Source organism: Nilaparvata lugens, chromosome 14 (genome assembly GCF_014356525.2).
Source record: "Nilaparvata lugens isolate BPH chromosome 14, ASM1435652v1, whole genome shotgun sequence".
NCBI classification, from domain to species: Eukaryota; Metazoa; Arthropoda; class Insecta; order Hemiptera; family Delphacidae; genus Nilaparvata; species Nilaparvata lugens.
This window is the reverse complement of record NC_052517.1, coordinates 5,871,947-5,892,705: the sequence shown is the minus strand read 5'-3', so window position 1 is coordinate 5,892,705 and position 20,759 is coordinate 5,871,947. Positions and strand designations below refer to the sequence as shown.

Sequence of the window (20,759 nt, the reverse complement as noted above, 5' to 3'; positions counted from 1 at the left end):
TGAGGACATGAGCCTGGTTGCAATTAGCCTGTTATAGTATATTTCGCACCTAGAGCAGAAAATGAGACTTTTCCGGCTCGAAATCGATTTTCAAGTCCGAGGCAGCCGGAAAAACATTTTGACCGTGGTGCGAACGCTATTTTCCGCCACACACAAAATAAACAATATATATATATATATATATATATATATATATATATATATATATATATATATATATATGTATATGTATATATGAGAATAGGTGTTTACTAAGCACTTTCGAAAGCAGAAGTGGAAGGTGATAGCTCTAGCAATTCTGAGGTAATCTGAATATCAGGAAATTGTCCAAGTATTTTTATTTTTTTTCTGATTTGTTTAAATAACCTAAAAGATGATGTTCAATTATGTGGGAGGTTGAGTTTATACTTTTTTATTCTTTCAAATGACAATAAGATGATATTATTATAAATGTTTCAATTATTGAATAATGAACACAAATAATGGGAAGTTTTTTGATCAGCTGTTTTTTGATCACCTTTCTTAGTTCCATGTTAGCGGCTGGAAAGGGTACTCTGTTCTGGAAACCTGTTCTGACGTCAGACGAGAGTCGTCTGCAAACAATGCCTTTTAGATCTATGTAGGGACTGTAAAACAGCTGCTTTCTGTGCAGTGTGGTGAAAAATTTTATTCATAAAATTGATCCACCAAATTGATTGAATTATTGAACACGGTAACTCGTGCTCCGCAATTGCCTAATTGAAATCTTGACCCACTGAAATCTTGAAGAATTTGAAATAGGCCCATAACCATCCTCGGTTGATTGAGAATCTATATGTAAAATGTCAAGTTAATAAGTTGAGTAGTTGAGACGTGATGATGCGTAATTCGTGAATTTCCTATCCCCTACGTGTATTAACCAATTCTTTCCTTTATTGTCTTTTCGAATGTTAAGAGAACTCAAATGTCAATCTAAAGAGCCTTCTTCCCGAATAAGTCTTTTTTGATTAGCTATTGTGACATTTAATGACGATTAAAATTGAACAGGCTTTTGTGCACAACGTTTCTTGGTGCGTATATACCTGGAGCCACGAACACGCGTTTTTCGTTTCTCGTCAAATAATGATCTATGCTTATTAGTTGTAGTCTTCAGTAAAAAGTAGGAACTCGCTCGCTATCGCTCGTTCAATTAGTTTTTCCTACAGTTACGTTGAAAAGTGGCCATTGCTGCACTGATTACAGAACGCAAAGAATCACTTTTCCGCTCTAGTGCGGGAAAAATTTTTCTGCACTCCAGATTTGCAACATGGCAACGCAAAATACTTAGTAGGTTATATGGAGCACCAGTGCAGCAAAATCAAAATGAAGTTGGTAACAGTGACTGCTGTGGCTGCTATAGTGAGCAGAGGTGCAACCAAGCACAACGCGCTAATTATTATTCATTATATATTATAACCAAGGACAACGAGGATTTTAGGATTTTAGGATTAAGGTTTTTATCAATAATCAAATTACACAGAAAAACATTTGATGCATTTTAGGCAATTTTACCCATAATTTCCCACTTTTCATATTCAATGGTAACTGTAGGAAAAACTTAATGTGAAATACGTGCGCAAAGTTCCTCTGCTGCACTCAAGAAGCCATTCCGCCCTCGCCTACGGCTCGGGCGTAAACGTTTCTTTCGGTGCAGCAAACTGTCACTTTGCGCACTAGTTGCACAAATAACTATTAAACTTGAATTCGGTGATTAAATACTCAACACGAGTGATATCTGACTCTGATGTCTGTAGTTTGATTGTAGCAATCATTCAATAAATCGATAATAATGATTTATTTATAAATGTAAATGAACTTGGCTACTTGAAGAGTCCATCTAATCAGAGAAGTGAGGATTTTACTTACAGCTGGCCAAATATTTTCCATCTTCTGCTCCAAAAACTGGAAACCCTTGCTGGATTACAGCGGTGGCTTGATCATCAGATATCAAACGATCTGAAAAATAAAAATATTCCATCTAAATAAAATAAAATAGTTATTTGTATATCTAGAGTGAAGAGTGCTGTTTTTTCTCCCTGAGGGAAAAGTTTGAAGCCCGAGGCGAAGCCGAGGGCAACAATTTTCCTGAGGGAGAAAAAACATTTTCCTACAGTTACGTTGAAAAGTGGCCATTGCTGCACTGATTACAGAACGCAAAGAATCACTTTTCCGCTCTAGTGCGGGAAAAATTTTTCTGCACTCCAGATTTGCAACATGGCAACGCAAAATACTTAGTAGGTTATATGGAGCAACAGTGCAGCAAAATCAAAATGAAGTTGGTAACAGTGACTGCTGTGGCTGCTATAGTGAGCAGAGGTGCAACCAAGCACAACGCGCTAATTATTATTCATTATATATTATAACCAACGACAACGAGGACTTTAGGATTTTAGGATTAAGGTTTTTATCAATAATAAAATTACACAGAAAAACATTTGATGGATTTCAGGCAATTTTACCCATAATTACCCACTTTTCATATTCAATGGTAACTGTAGGAAAAACTTAATGTGAAATACGTGCGCAAAGTTCCTCTGCTGCACTCAAGAAACCATTCCAAAAACATTGCCTGTAAACGTTTCTTTCGGTGCAGCAAACTGACACTTTGCGCACTAGTTGCACAAATAACTATTTTCACTCGTGATATACACAACATTTTTCCTCCACCTACATTTTTATAAAAACTGCTAATAAAATAATCTTTAAAAACGTATGTGACCAAACAATGTGTTACAACCTAATCTATAAAGTAAACAGAAACAGCTGGCTTGTAATCACAGTTCTCCTCCGACAGCACTATCTGTCGGCTAAAGTTGTAACAACAATGACAGCCAAAACTACAGCTATGATGAAGTTCCCGTTTCAAATTTGATTAGTTAATAAGTAATATTCGTTGGCTGATATTTTGAATAACATGGAATAAAAGAAAAAAATATATACATTTTTTTAGTATAGTGATATGAAGTTTATGATAATAATTTCAGCATACAAACATAAATTTTATATATCGATCAAATGTTTGGTTGAGGTATTGAATTTAGTTGGTTTAATGACTACTCTATATGCTTCCTCATCTGAGCTTAGACCTTCTGACCTATTCCAAATGTACGTTTTTAAAATAGAGATGCTTCCCATGTTATTTAAATGGAGTCACTTTTACTTCCTAGGGAGTTTTTCTGTTTTTTAGTACCGAGAGCGAAAAAGTGACACTTTAGTATCATGTTTCAGGGAGTAAAGTAAGTACTTTTGACAGTAGGTGGAGGAAAAAATGATTATATTACCACTTATTATATTCGATCATCATAAATCTACTATGTGAAGAGGTAGGCCTACATTTGTAAAAAGATACTGTATCATTTTGTTTCAAAGCGAAATGGCACTCACTCACTCACTCACTCACTCGCATAACTAAAAATCTACCGGATCAAAACGTTCAAATTTGGTAGGTATGTTCAGTTGGCCCTTTAGAGGCGCACTAAGAAATCTTTTGGCAATATCTCAACTCTAAGGGTTGTTTTTAAGGGTTTAAAGTTTGTCTTTTAGCATGTATATTCTTCTTCTCCCAATCTCTTAATTAGAATTGAAATTTCCATATAATATGTTACTATAGAACTATAATCTAGATAGAGTACCTCTTCGAAACAGTTGTTAACTGGCAACTAAATCAATAATTTTGTCAGGTTGGCATTAAGTTGAGTTGATTTTGTTAGGTTGGCACCAAGTTGAAAATTTAAATGAATTTATCACGGAAAAATTGATTGGGCACTGCTACTTCAATCCTGGGAATATTATATTACTAGCCGTCAGGCTCGCTTCGCTCGCCATATCTGTTTAGCCGGACGTTTAGTCTGGACCCCCGACTGGATTGTCCTATTATAATATGATAAAAATGAAAAAATGCAGGCGAGCGAAGCGAGCCTTCTGATCTCATTCTTGGACGATCCAGTCGGGGCTCCAGGGGGCGGAGCCCCCTGGCTAGACGGATATGGCGAGCGAAGCGAGCCTGACGGCTAGTTTATTTATAAATGTAAATGAACTTGGCTACTTGAAGAGTCCATCTAATCAATGAAATGAGGATTTTACTTACAGCTGGCCAAATATTTTCCATCTTCTGCTCCAAAAACTGGAAAGCCTTGCTGGATTACAGCGGTAGCTTGATCATCAGATATCAAACGATCTGAAAAATAAAAATATTCCATCTAAATAAAATAAAATAGTTATTTGTATATCTAGAGTGAAAAGTGCTGTTTTTTCTCCCTGAGGGAAAAGTTTGAAGCCCGAGGCGAAGCCGAGGGCAACAATTTTCCTGAGGGAGAAAAAACATTTTTCACTCGTGATATACACAACATTTTTCCTCCACCTACATTTTTATAAAAACTGCTAATAAAATAATCTTTAAAAACGTATGTGACCAAACAATGTGTTACAACATAATCTAAAAAGTAAACAGAAACAGCTGGCTTGTAATCACAGTTCTCCTCCGACAGCACTATCTGTCGGCTGAAGTTGTAACAACAATGACAGCCAAAACTACAGATATGATGAAGTTCCCGTTTCAAATTTGATTAGTTAATAAGTAATATTCGTTGGCTGATATTTTGAATAACATGGAATAAAAGAAAAAAATATATACATTTTTTTAGTATAGTGATATGAAGTTTATGATAATAATTTCAGCATACAAACATAAATTTTATATATCGATCAAATGTTTGGTTGAGGTATTGAATTTAGTTGGTTTAATGACTACTCTATATGCTTCCTCATCTGAGCTTAGACCTTCTGACCTATTCCAAATGTACGTTTTTAAAATAGAGATGCTTCCCATGTTATTTAAATGGAGTCACTTTTACTCCCTAGGGAGTTTTTCTGTTTTTTAGTACCGAGAGCGAAAAAGTGACACTTTAGTATCATGTTTCAGGGAGTAAAGTAAGTACTTTTGACAGTAGGTGGAGGAAAAAATGATTATATTACCACTTATTATATTCGATCATCATAAATCTACTATGTGAAGAGGTACATTTGTAAAAAGATACTGTATCATTTTGTTTCAAAAAATGATGCAGTATCACCACAATATGATACAGTATCATACACAACGCCATAATTTGATACAAAACTTCCAAACTTTGAATGAATTCTACAAACCATGGGATATCTTCTTATTTTTGTCCAACTTCCTGTTTTGGAGTGAAAGTGATTTTATGATATTCATCCATATTGATAGATCGATTACAAATATCACTCACTAGCCGTCAGGCTCGCTTCGCTCGCCATATCCGTCTAGCAAGGGGGCTCCGCCCCCTGGACCCCAGACTGGATCGTCCAAGAATGAGATCAGCAGGCTCGCTTCGCTCGCCTGCATTTTTCATTTGAGCATTTTTATCATATGTTAGAACAATCTAGTCGGGGGTCCAGACTAAACGTCTGGCTAAACGGATATGGCGAGCGAAGCGAGCCTGACGGCTAGTAATATAATATTCCCAGGATTGAAGTAGCAGTGCCCAATCAATTTTTCAGCGATGAATGCATTTAAATCTTCAACTTGGTGCCAACCTAACAAAGTCAACTCAACTTAATGCCAACCTGACAAAATTATTAATTTAGTTGCCAGTTAACAACTGTTTCGAAGAGGTACTCTATCTAGATTATAGTTCTTTAGTAACATATGATATGGAAGTTTCAATTATAATCAAGAGATTGGGATAAGAAGAATATACATGCTAAAAGACGAACTTTAAACCCTTAAAAACAACCCTTAGAGTTAAAATATTGCCAAAAGATTTCTTAGTGCGCCTCTAAAGGGCCAACTGAACATACCTACCAAATTTGAACGTTTTTGGTCCGGTAGATTTTCAGTTATGCGAGTGAGTGAGTGAGTGAGTGAGTGAGTGAGTGAGTGCCATTTCGCTTTTATATATATAGATTCATACGAAAATTCTAGAGAAACTAGTGAATATTCCATATCATTGATTTGTTGGAAAATCTCTTGTATGCCCCGCCCATAGCGGGCGTGTCTTGTTTCAACTAATGGCAGAGCTGAACATTGATGAATCAACCAACTATAGTGAGGTCCACGTTATAATATCAGTGGAGGAAGATATGAGAACAGCGTTGACGATTCTCTGCCTTGCCACTGCTTTCTATAGAGGATAGCTGATACCGGTATATATCTGATGTAATATTTACCGTTCATTCTTGTTAAAAATGATCAATTATTATATTTTATTTCTCAAGAACATAATATATTTTTCGCTGAGTCAATGACAGATTTTTATAATCTAGATTGAATATTTTGTTAATTAAAAACATTTCCAAATTGTTTGAACACGATCTGGCAACTTTTCGGAGTTGAGTTAGAGTTAGTTCGGATCTGCGTTGTTTATTTATTTATTTATTTATTTATTCATATGCAAATACAATTCAGGTAAAAACAACAGGTATTTGCCCAAAACTGCTTCAAACCTTAATTTGGAATACACAGTCTAAAGGTTATGCTACTTACGTAACTTAAATGATAATATTATTCGTACACAATTTTGAGTCCAAAAAATTTATCTACTACAATTTTGAATTTATCAGATTGATCAATTTCCAAATACAAATCTAAACAAAACTCTTCCTCCATAATTGCAAAAAATATTGAAATTTCCACTTAAATCCACAAACTCATGTAAACATCAAAACATATTGTAAATTAATTTTATCATTATTGTTGAATGATATACAAGGATAGCAACACCAATGTTAATCAAATACTACCATTATAACGTGGACCTCACTATAGAAGGCTACCTACAGACTTGTGAGTGAGAAATTCAAGGATTTTTTTCCATTTTTGTGGGAAAATTTGTTGAAAAAAATACCTGAATCATCACGGTTGGCCGAGGCTGGCTTGAATTCACTTCGAGTTCCTTTCTCGAATTCTCTTAGAAGTTGCGCGTGACTAATTTCTCCAGGATTTTTCAGATAGTGCTCCGGCGTCTTGGCAAGCTGAAATAAAAAATCTAAAATCAGTCGAATAATTTTTATACAGAAATTAGAGTGGTGATACATGTTCACACCTGGCCCCTGTTTCATAAAACTTATAAGTCACGTGATACAGGAGAATCACCATTCCAATTACATGCTCAATATAGCCGAAAAAATCAGCTGTTCCTGTATTACAGGACTTTTAGGTTTCTATGAAACAGGGGCCTGTTCATACAGTTGTATAATTATTTACTAGCCGGTAACCTGTGCTCCGCAAGGGTCTTTTTCATTGAAAACTTGACAATCTGACCTACTGAAATCTTCAAGAATTTAAAATAGGCCTATAACCATCCTCGGTAAATTGAGAATCTATATTCAGAATTTTAAGTTGATACTTGAGTTGACAATTTTAAGTTGTTTTGTCTCTATTCAGAGCCCTCTTTTTCGGAATAATTCACATCCATCTATTAAAAACTAGAGATTTTATGCAAAATTTGAAGTTAATGAGTTGAGTAGTTCAGATGTGATGATGCGTCATTCGTGAATTTCCTATCCCCTACGTGTATAAGATTTTTTTTCCTAATTATAATATCTTGCAAATAACCCGTGCTCCGCAAAGGTCCAATTAGAACTTGAAGAACTAAAAACTTGACCTACTGAGATTTTCGAGAATCCAAGATAGGTCTATAACCATCCTTGGTTAATTAAAAGTCTTTTTGCGATATTTCAAGTTAATGAGTTGAGTAGTTGAGACGAGATGATGCGCCATTCGTGAATTCCCTATCCCCTACGTGTAGAAGCCGTAAGTGTATCCACTTCATTTTAGTACAGTGTATAGATGAGAATATTATAAGTGTCTTTACAGTATACGGATTACAGTATAATCTCAACTTGATACAAAACCCTTAATTTTGTACATAACATGCAAACTTTGAATGAATTCTACAAACCACGGGAAATCTTCTTGTGCCAACATTCCTCTATGGTATCACCACAACATGATTCAGTATCAACACAATATGATACAGTATCATCTTAACTTGATACACAACCCCATAATTTTATACAAAACTTCCAAACTTTGAATAAATTCTACAAACCATGGGATATCTTCTTATGGTATCTTTTCTTTATAGTACCACCATAAATTATACAGTACCACCACAAAATGATAAAGTAGCATCACAATATGATACAGTATCACAACACATGATGCAGTATCAACACAATATGATACAGTATCATCTCAACTTGATACACAACAACAAAATTTGATACAAAACTTCAAACTTCCAATGAATTCTACAAACCATCTGGAACATGAACGTCCTATACCGTGGGATGCAACATAAACGTCCTATAGCATGGCACATCACCATAAATGAAACAGTATCACCAAAAAATGATACAGTATCACAACACATGATACAGTATCATCTCAACTTGATACACAATACCATGATTTGATACAAAACTTCCAACTTCCAATGAATTCTACAATACCTTTTGGAGCATGAACGTCCTATTGCATGGCACATCGCCATAAATGATACTGTTTCACCACAAAATGATACAGTAACACAACACATGAAACAGTATCAACTAAATATGATACAGTATCATTTAAACTTGATAAACAACACCATGATTTGATACAAAACTTTCAATATTCAAAGAATTCTACAAACCCTTTGGAATATGAACGTCCTATATCATGGGATGCAACATAAATGTCCTATTGCATGGCATATCACCATAAATGAAACAGTAACACCAAAAAATGATACAGTATCAACACAGTATAATATAGTATCAACACAGTATGATACAGTATCACCAAACATGATACAGTATCAACACACATGATACAGTATCAACACACATGATACAGTATCAACACAGTATGATACAGTATCACCAAACATGATACAGTATCAACACACATGATACAGTATCAACACACATGATACAGTATCAACACATATGATACAGTATCATCTCAACATGATACACAACACCATAATTTGATACGAAACTTCCAACTTTCAATGAATTCTACAAACCATTTGGGACATGAACGTCCTATACAATGTGATGGATATTTCCTGATTAAATTTGACCGCAGTAAGATGACGTCATAAGAATACTCACATTATCTAGAACATTTTTATCGGCTCCCAAAGTGAGTAGAACATTGTAGAAGTGGCCGTTATCAGGTATAGTGGCGGCATAATGCAGAGCAGTTCTTCCCATGAGATCCGTACAATGTAGGGTCTCTGGGAATCTAGCCGCCAGGTACCTAAAAAATATTGAATGAATGAATAAATTTATTCTCATTAGAATACAAACAAATTAATAGGATGAAAATTATATTAAAAATATTAGGAGTAAGTTTGAATTTCTATTCAAGTTTAAAAAAAATTAATTCTCACACAAATCAAATCAAATTTTTATTCTCACAATTTACAAATAATACAGTACAGTTACAGTACATTTATATATACCCTTACGTTATGAGAGACTCACATGTAGGCAAACGCCTGTGTTTGTGAGGGCCTGGCGTAATTCGCTGAATTTAAAATCGATAAACTAAATTATGAAAATTGGTATTTATTAAACTAAATTGAGAAAAATACAGATTGAAAAAAGATATGAGTAAATTTTGATATTATAGGCAGAAAAACAAATAATTGGCTGCAGAAACAGCCAGTTATAATTAATGACTAAAAGTTAGTAAAACTAAAAGGTAGATACACTATAGCAATGCAATTAAATACCAAGTTATAAAGAATTTTCCAAACTTAAAATGAAAGATGGTGATGACGATGGACAATACAATCAAAAACATGTAATACTATAACAGTAAACTACACTGGCTACAAAAAAAAATTAATTATTAATACAGTATTTTTCAGTAATTATCAGTGATGATTCAGTGAATTATTATTTACGTAATTTAGTTTTCAACTTTTCTAAATTCTAAATTCTTAGTTTATAAATATTTTGGACTCAAAATTTGGCAAAAATCATGTAGTGTAAACATAACCTATTTTCGGACAGTATATATATCTAAATTTGGGAATGGAACAGTTTTGGGCTTAAAGCCTTTTGTTCCTTCTCCAATCATTCATAATTGAGAATGATATTGTATGTATCAATGCCTAAATAGATAAAATATGAATTTCACTGCAGATAATTTGATTTTTCCGGATATTACTAAACATGGCAACAATGCCGTCATATCTTTTCCACCGACTTTCCACAACATAAATCCATATAAAAGCGAAATGGCACTCACTCACTGACTGACTGACTCACTCACTCACTCGCAGAACTAAAAATCTACCGGACCAAAAATGTTCAAATTTGGTAGGTACGTTTAGTTGGCCCTTTAGAGGCGCACTAAGAAATCTTATGGCGATATTTTAACTCTAAGGGCGGTTTTTTTAAGGGTTTAAAGTTCTTTTAGCATGTATATTCTTCTTATTCCAATATCTTGAAATTATAATTGGAATGTCCATACCATATGTTGATATAGAACTATAATCTAGAGTGAGTACTTCTTCGAAACAGTTGTTCTGGTAATTAAATTGAAAATTTTGTCAGGTTGGTATTAAGTTGAGTTGACTTCGTTAGGTTGGCACCAAGTTGGAGATTGAAATGCATTATCCAGGACCTCCTAAATACCAATTTATCCAGTTAGCCAAAAATAGCGTTTATTCAGCTTTTCTGCGTTTCCTCACCTTTTTCAATAATTATTGATGGAAATATATTAAAAAAAATTCAGTACGGTACACAGGTTTAGCTGAGGTGGAAGAATTTTGTTCGCCACAGATACGCCGATATAGTAACAGGTGTATTTCGAGATCAAATTGACATAATACGTTCAAATTCGGTACAGAGGTTCCACTGAGGTCTACATGCAGGCGAGCGAAGCGAGCCCGCTGATCTCATTTTTGGACAATCCAGTCGGGGATCCAGAATTCGGTACAGAGGTTCCGCTGAATTCTACATGCAGGCGAGCGAAGCGAGCCCGCTGATCTCATTTCTGGACAATCCAGTCGGGGGTCCAGAATTCGATACATAGGTTCCGCTGAGGTCTACATGCAGGCGAGCGAAACGAGCCCGCTGATCTCATTTCTGGACGATCCAGTCGGGGGTTCAGTGGGCGGAGCCCCCTGGCTAGACGGATATGGCGAGCGAAGCGAGCCTGACGGCTAATCGGAGTATAAAGTACTCAACAAGTTGTTCTCAGGATATATTAGTTTAATCACATGCTATGTTGTTTTTCAAAATATTAAAAAAATATCCGAGATAACAATTTAGAAAATATCAGAGAAACAGTTTATCAGAGATTGACAATGTTGTAACAACCGAAACCGGTCTCTCCACTTTTAATAACATTTGTGGTTTTTCGACAATTTCTTGGTCTTTTCATTAAATACTAGCAGGTAACCCGTGCTCCGCGAGGGTCTATTTCAAAACTTGACAAACTGGAAACTTGTAATGAAATTGTAAAGGAATGAAGATAGGCCTATAACCATCCTCGGTGAATTAAGAATCTATATGCGAAATTTCATGTTAATCAGTCCAATAGATCAGACGTGATGATGCGTCAATCATAATTTTTCCATCTCGTACGTGTACATTTGTTTATTTACAATGCAAATGGCACTAATATAATAATATTGGTAGTTAAAATAATAAGGTAGTCCTTGGGCTATTTTTCTTACAAATTTATAGGTGACGAACTCCAAGATGAGGTTAGAAATTCACGTAAAAAATTTTAGTCCAAAATAAACATGAAAACTAAACATGTTGAATTTAGATGGCTCAAATTAATAAATTGATTAGGAATATTCCACTCAATAACTACTTGTAATGAATAATATTGAGTTATTCAAGGAAATTTTGAACCATTTGAGAAACACAAACTTGTAAACACTGAAGCCAATTCTTTATTATAGTATAGATTAGAAGATACTTTACAAGGTTTGTCCCAAAAGTAAGAAGCACTGTTGGGAACGGTGTCTTATGGGTAGGTCTATTACCTTAGTACCGATGCCCTTCCATAGAGTACAGCTTCATGTAGAGGTGTGAGACCCCCTCTCTCTCTTGAAACAGCAAATTTGCGTCTATCTAGGGCAGTTTGCACTCCTCTCAGACTTCCCTCTCTAGCATAGGCATGAACTGCTTTGATTTTTGCCTGTAACATGGATTCATTACAAGAAAAAAATTAATAAATATTCATCATTATGCGATATTAATTTATTTTACAGAGTATCCCAGAAGAGGTGTAACAGTCAAATCTACAAACCGGCTGAACCTACAGTCGCAACAGTAGATTCTACATAAAATTTGCAACAAAAATAATCAATAGAATTTTCCCATAAAAACTTTAAGTTTTGTGATTTATAGATTATTCGTGAAAAACGTCAATAACTAGGAAATTATCGGTCGAAATCTAATCCTGTGAATAAATGGTGGGAAGAGGGAGACATTCTTAATAAGATTAATATAATCTGTTCTTTGACGTTTTTGAACTTTATATCAGTGTTCAGAATGTTTGAAACTAATAAAAACTGGCCATTTATTTGTCCCATTATCAACTCAGTATGATAAAGTATCATCTAAGCTTGATTCACAACACCATAATTTGATACGAAACTTCCAAACTTTGAATTAATTCTTTGAACCAAGATCTATCTTCTTAAGGTATCTCTCCTCTAAGGTATCACCAAAAAACGATACAGTATCATCTAAACTCGATACACAACACCATAATATGATACAAAACTTTCAAACTTTGAGCGAATTCTACAAACCATGGGATATCTTCTTATGCTATCTTTCCTCTATGATGAAATGAGTGATGGATGAACACTGACCATGCAACGTGACATCAGTGCTATCTTTTCTCTATGGTATCATCACATGATGATACAGTATCAAATCAGTATGATACAGTATCATCGCAACTTGATACACAACACCATAATTTGATACGAAACTTCCAACTTTGAATGAATTATACAAACAATTGGATATCTTCTTATGTTACATTTCCTCTATGGTTTTACCAAAAATTGATACAGTATCAACACAATATGATCCAGTATCATCTAAACTTGATACACAACACTATAATATGATACAAAACTTTCAAACTTTGAGCGAATTCTACAAACCATGGGATATCGTCTTATGCTATCTTTCCTCTATGATGAAATTAGTGATGGATGAACACTGACCATGCAACGTGACATCAGTGCTATCTTTTCTCTATGGTATCATCACATGATGATACAGTATCAAATCAGTATGATACAGTATCATCGCAACTTGATACACAACACCATAATTTGATACGAAACTTCCAACTTTCAATGAATTCTACAAATATTTGGATATCTTCTTATGCTGTCTTTTCTCTATGCTATCACCAGAAAAAAATACAGTAAATAAATCACCACAAATGATACAGTATCAACTCAGTATGATACAGTATCATCTGTACTTGATACACAACACCATCTTTTGATACAAATCTATCAACTTTGAATGAATTCTACAAACCATGAATTCAACTTATGCTATCTCTATGGTACCACCACCAAATGATACAGTTTCAACACAATATGATACAGTATCATCTAAACTTGATACACAACACCATAATTTGATACAAAACTTTCAAACTTTGAACGGATTCTACAAACCAAGGGATATCTTCTTATTCTATCTTTTCTCTATGATGAATGGATGAACACTGATAAAGTTGGCACATTATCAGTGCTATATTTTCTGTATTGTATCATCACATGATGATACAGTATCATGTAAACTTGATACACAACACTATATATAATAGAATATATGTACATATATATAATACACTATATAATACGATACAAGACTTCCAACCTTTGAGTGATTTCTACAAACCTTGGGATATCTTCTCATGCTCCCTTTTCTCTATGGTATCACCACAAAATGATACAGTATCAACACAATATGATACAGCATCATTAAAACTTGATACACTGCACCACAATTTCATACAAAACTCCAAAACTTCGAATGAATTCTACAAACCATGGGATATCTTCTTATGCTATCTTTTCTCTATGGTTTCACCACAAAATGATACAGTATCAACACAATAAGATACAGTATCATCTGAACTTGATACACAACACCATGATTTGATACAAAACTTCAAATTTCGAATGAATTCTACAAACCAAGGGATATCTTCTTATGCTATCTTTATGATGTAATGAATGAATGGATGAACACTGACCATGTAAGTTGGCACATTGTCTATGAACATCTGTACATCGGGCAGTCTGCTCCTACATCTGAGCAGCCGGTCTCCCTGACCCCTCAGCACCAGGTCTGCCAGACCTTCCAGGTCTCCACTGTCCGCCATGTTCTGTACCTCTTCGTCCACCATGGTTCGTCCGGCGCTGCTTCCACTATCTGCCATAAAAAAGAGAATTTATTTTCACTTTTTGTGTAGTTGAGAAGTTGATATTGTGGTAATTATTCATATTGAATGAAAAAGACTGAGAAATTGTCGAAAACCACAGATTTATGAAAAAGAGAGTTTATTTTTACTTTTTGTGTAGTTGAGAAGTTGATATTGTGGTAATTATTCATATTGAATGAAAAAGACTAAGAAATTGTCGAAAACCACAGATTTATTGATACTTGGAAAGACCGGTTTCGATTATTACACCATTGTCAATCTCCTGATGAACTGAAGTTAAGTTTAAAGATAGAACTAAAGTTTAGTTTATCAGAGATTGACAATGGTGTAATAACCGAAACCGGTCTTTCTAAGTATCAATAAATCTGTGGTTCTTGACAATTTCTTAGGCCTGGTTGCACAACAGCCGGTTAAATTTTAATCATGATTAATTTCACGAGAACCAATCAGAGAAGGCCTTCTTGATAAGACGGCTTCTCTGATTGGCTCTCGTGGAATTAATCATGATTAAAATTTAACCTGCTGTTGTGCAACCGGCACTTAGTCTTTTTCATTCAAGAGTTTTTTATTTATTTATTATTTCACAAAGGCGACTTTAAAGAAGTATTTCAAGCCTAGGTGATGATGATGGAATGTTTTTAGAAACGACTACGAAAAGCTATAGTGAGGTCCACGTTATAATGGCAGTGTTCGATTGGCAATGGTGTTGCTATCCTTGTCTATCATCCAACATTGCGGATAGCGCTATCTCTTTCCTGGTTTGCTCTGTTGCCAGATTGTCTTTCAACAATGTAGAATTGATAATTAACTAACAAAATATTTCATCTCAATTATGAAAATTCATTATGAAATTATTGAAAAATATCATTTCTTGCTTGATAAATAATCGATTATTTTAAATGAGAATGAACAGTTAATATCACAGCAATCAGCTTGTATCAGCTACCGTCTATAGAAGGCACTGACGAGACAGAGTATCAGCAACGTTTTTCTCCTATCATTCTCCACTGTCATCATACTGTGCTCCGCCAGGGTCTATTTTCAAACTTGATAAACTGAAAACTTGACATAATGAAATCTTAAACAATTGAAAATAGGTCTATAACCATCTTCGGTTAATTAAGATTCTATTTATGCAAAATTTCAAGTTAATCAGTTGAGTAGTTGAGATGAGATGATGTGTCAAACATGATTTTCCTATCCCCTACGTGTATTAATAGGCCAGTTCTCTACTTTATTATAGTACTAGCCGTCAGGCTCGCTTCGCTCGCCATATCCGTCTAGCCAGGGGGCTCCGCCCCCTGGACCCCCCACTGGATCGTCCATAAATGAGATCAGCAGGCTCGCTTCGCTCGCCTGCATTTTTCATTTGAGCATTTTTATCATATGTTAGGACAATTCAGTCGGGGGTCCAGACTAAACGTCTGGCCAAACGGATAAGGCGAGCGAAGCGAGCCTGACGGCTAGTAATATTATATTCCCAGGATTGAAGTAGCAGTGCCCAATCAATTTTTCCGCGATAAATGCATTTAAATCTTCAACTTGGTGCCAACCTAACGAAGTCAACTCAACTTAATGCCAACCTGACAAAATTATTAATTTAGTTGCCAGTTAACAACTGTTTCGAAGAGGTACTCTATCTAGATTATAGTTCTATAGTAATATATGATATGGAAATTTCAATTCTAATTAAGAGATTGGGAGAAGAAGAATATACATGCTAAAAGACGAACTTTAAACCCTTAAAAACAACCCTTAGAGTTAAAATATTGCCAAAAGATTTCTTAGTGCGCCTCTAAAGGGCCAACTGAACATACCTACCAAATTTGAACATTTCTGGTCCGGTAGATTTTTAGTTATGCGAGTGAGTGAGTGAGTGAGTGAGTGAGTGAGTGAGTGAGTGAGTCAGTCAGTCAGTCAGTGAGTGAGTGCCATTTCACTTTTATATATATAGATAGATTACCAATAGGAATTCGGAAAACGTTGAAATTGTTGCAAAGCTTGTTGTCTCAAGCCCAGAGAAATCAGAATGTAAGTTTATAGAGTTTAGAATGTGAGTATGGAATATAATATTGAAGCCTCGTTTCCATAAGCACAGATTCAGCTCTGCAACATGACTAGAGATCGAACTACGGGAGTTTGTTATAATGGGAAAGGTCTACATCATTTCAACTTGGCTGTTTCTCAACAATATTTGTGTCAGAGTAATGTCATAGAGAAAACGATAGCATAAGTAGATATATCCCATGGTATAGGGCGTTTATGTCGCAGCTTTTACTGTTATCTGAAGCCGATAGTCCATGTGGTTCTTTCCCATGCAGCTGTGTGACGCTGGTAGTCTCTCATATATCTATTTTTTGGTAGAGAGTTAGTGGGGAGGATATTTTTAATATTCTTTCCGAAGAATGGGCATTGATATGTCCAAAGCTCCGCCAATTTATGTAGATGCATAACAATATAATTATTATCTATAGTTATTATATTACAAATTGCTTTTTCATATCATATACAGTTCAATAGTTATTTTCTTAGTCTATATCATGTAAATTCATCTATAATTTTGCTGTATTGTAAGCTATTGTATATAAGTGTTTAAGACAGTATATATTGTAATCTACATAAATAAAGTACTCAATCAATCAATCAATATTGTGCCGTTCATACCCTCTCATCCCAAGAAAAGAGTGAAAATTAACAATATTCGACAGTAATCGGCTGGAGATAACAGTAAAAGTTGCAACATAAATGCCCTATACCATGGGATATCTACTTACACTATTGTTTCTCTATGGTAATTTGCCGCAAAACTGGTCCTGTTACGGATTCGCATTTCGCAATTGATTGGGCTACTCATCTCTTTTCATCTCAAACTCTAACCTCCTTATAAATAGAGATAGAAAGATACTTAATTCGGATTTGGATCCAGCACCCTCAAATACTGTAAACGTAAGTCAGATTTCCTAAACCTCAAAAATAAGATGACGAGTCAAACATGTTTACCCATTCAATTTTCTAATGTCAAGTATGAAAACTAATAAAAGGATTTGAAGAATAAAATTGATTAGCAAGACGAAGGTCAAAAGTCAGATAAGGTAGAGTCATTGAAAGTATATTATAGAGTAAACAACTCGACTGCCGGCTTCTGCCAAGTCTATGATGATTTTTGTGAAATACAATTTTTGATACTATACTTATTTTTTTGAAAGACATTGTAAACTGTTTCTGTAAAAGAACATTTTTGATACTGTACTTATATTCTTGAAAGACATTGTAAACTGTTTCTGTAAAAGAACATTTTTGATACTGTACTAATATTCTTGAAAGACATTGTAAACTGTTTCTGTAAAAGAACATTATTTTTTGATACTGTACTTATTTTTTTGAAAGACATTGTAAACTGTTTCTGTGCATTATTTGCTTTTTCAAATAAATCTTGTTTCTATACTATTCTATTATTCTATTCTATATTCTAATAAAAATGGAGAAAATGATAAGACCAGGAAAAATATTATTATGATAACAAACATCCAGTTGGTTCACACAAGGTTTGTCCCAAAATAACCCACCTGTTCCATTACGATGCATTGTAGGGGTTCCCCCCGGTATACTGCCAAACAGCTGACTAGTGTGGTTGTAGATGGCATTGGTGTTTGGATGGTGGAGGGGGGACGGCTTCGGCTGCTGGCGATTGGTCACGTTGCGCCAATCAGAGCGTCGCAAATCGGAGGCCACGCCCACACCTGAATGAGCGGGAGATTTGAAATTTGAAAGTTACATAAATAAGTTTGCATTACATTATAGATTACGAAATGACTACAGTCAGGTCCACGTTATAATGGCAGTGTTTGATTAGCAATGGTATCCTTGTCTATAGTTCAACATAGCGGATAGCACTATCTCTTTCTTGCTTTGTCTCTGTTACCAGATCGTCTTTCAACAATGTAGAATTAATAATGAATTAACAAAACATCTCATCCCAATTATGAAATTATTGAAAAATATTATGTATTGCTTAATAAAATACAGAGTTATCATAAAAGAATGATTTCGAACATGGTTTAAAGAGAAACCAAATTACTTACAGTTGATGTTGTTTATTCATCTAATTTGTCGTCTCAGGCAGTTTTTTACATAATTGATAAATTTAAATATGTGCGCCTTTAGTCGTTCGACAAAATATCCAAAAGATAATCAATTTCTCTCCAAACATTTTACTTTTTCATATCATATACTTTCAACAATTATTTTCTTAGTCTATATTATGTAAATTCATCTATAATTTTGCTGTATTGTAAGCTATTGTATATAAGTGTATAAGCCAGTATATATTGTAATCTACATAAATAAAGTACTCAATCAATCAATCAAACATTCGCTAACATTTCATTGGTTATGGTTGTCATTGCTTCATTAATCCTGTTTTTAAGTGGTTAAGGTAGAAATTTACATAAAAAACATTGTTTATTCACAAGAAATCGGGAACTGAATCACTTTAAAACAGAATTAAAGAACCATTGACAACCATAATAGAAGAAATGTTATCGAATGTTAAGAAATAAATTTATTATCATTTGGACATTTGTCGAGCGACTAAGGGCGCACTTATTGAAAGTTATTAATCATGTAAAAAAACTGTTTCAGACGACAAATTAGGTGAATAAAAAACATTAACTGTAAGTGATTTGGTTTTTCTTTAAACAATGTTCGAAACCGCACCATTCTTTTATGATAACTCTGTATAATTTATCACTTTAAACGAGAATGATCAGTTTATATTACATCAATAAACCTGTATCAGCTACCGTCTATTGAAGGCATTGACAAGACAGAGGATCGGCAACGTTGTTTTAGTATCTTTCTCCACTGCCATTATAATGTGGACCTCACTATGGAATTACAATATATTTCTACAGCAATTTAATTAACAAAATTTTATTTTCGCCACATTGCACAGAAAGCAGCTGTTTTCCAGTCCCTACGTAGATCTGAAAGACCTTGTTTGCAGACGACGTCAGAAAAGGGTTTCTTTTCCGGTCTAGGCCAGAAAGTTGTCTCTTTCCGGCCGCTTATGGCTGGAAACAACGCGCTAATTATTATTAATAAGTCATCCGCTAGATCGGGCGAGTGTCCACTTTCATAATAAGCTGAAGTCGCCATGATTTTAGTTCCAGTTTCGAATCAAACTAATTCGCTTCGCAACCAGTTTTATTCAATTATTTATTGTTGATTAGTGAATTCCGAATTTTCAAAAATGCTTGAAGATGACTGTGGTATTCCAAGTGAAATTTTAAAAGAATCTGAAATCCTGACTGCAAATCTTCTACCACTAAAATCAAGAGATAGGTACGATAGCTTAACGAGTATTCTTTATTTTGTATTCTTTATTTATTTTGTCAGCAATACCTGTAGTGTGGCGAAAAATATCGTTCGCACCACGGGCAAAAATGTTTTTCCAGCTCTCAATCTTTTCTAGTCCTCGGCCTACGGCCTCGGACTTGAAAACCGATTTCGAGCTGGAAAAATCTCATTTTCTGCTCTAGGTGCGAAATATACTATTTCCTACAGTTACGTTGAAAAGTGGCCATTGCTGCACTGATTACAGAACGCAAAGAATCACTTTTCCGCTCTAGTGCGGGAAAAATTTTTCTGCACTCCAGATTTGCAACATGGCAACGCAAAATACTTAGTAGGTTATATGGAGCAACAGTGCAGCAAAATCAAAATGAAGTTGGTAACAGTGACTGCTGTGGCTGCTATAGTGAGCAGAGGTGCAACCAAGCACAACGCGCTAATTATTAGTATTAGATATTATAACCAAGGACAACGAGGACTTTGGGATTTTAGGATTAAGGTTTTTATCAATAATAAAATTACACAGAAAAACATTTGATGCATTTCAGGCAATTTTACCCATAATCACCCACTTTTCATATTCAATGGTAACTGTAGGAAAAACTTAATGTGAAATACGTGCGCAAAGTTCCTCTGCTGCACTCAAGAAACCATTCCGCCCTCGCCTACGGCTCGGGCGTAAACGTTTCTTTCGGTGCAGCAAACTGTCACTTTGCGCACTAGTTGCACAAATAACTATTTCAACAGCCTGTTAAATTTTGATCATGAATGAATGCCACAAAAACCAATCAGAGAAGGCCATTATTTCAAATTTCCAACATGGTTTTTTTTTGAAATACGGATTCTGTGATTGGTTCATGTGACATTTAATCATGGTTAAAATTTAACAGGCTTCTGAGCAAGCAAGCCAAAAAGTTTAAAAAGT

At 34.8% G+C, this 20,759-nt stretch overlaps 1 protein-coding gene across 3 annotated transcripts in view; it reads right to left on the bottom strand.

Annotated features, from left to right (window-relative positions):
* LOC111048903 overlaps nt 1-20,759 on the bottom strand; it is a 91,227-nt gene that overhangs the window by 24,343 nt on the left and 46,125 nt on the right. For all 3 annotated transcript variants that reach the window (XM_039440630.1, XM_039440632.1, XM_039440631.1), the window contains 6 exons: nt 18,049-18,222; nt 14,294-14,472; nt 12,042-12,196; nt 9,142-9,289; nt 6,885-7,011; nt 4,106-4,195 (listed from right to left, as the gene is read on the bottom strand). In XM_039440630.1, coding sequence (XP_039296564.1) covers nt 4,106-4,195; nt 6,885-7,011; nt 9,142-9,289; nt 12,042-12,196; nt 14,294-14,472; nt 18,049-18,222 — 873 coding nt within the window. The remainder of the gene's footprint in view (nt 1-4,105; nt 4,196-6,884; nt 7,012-9,141; nt 9,290-12,041; nt 12,197-14,293; nt 14,473-18,048; nt 18,223-20,759) is intronic.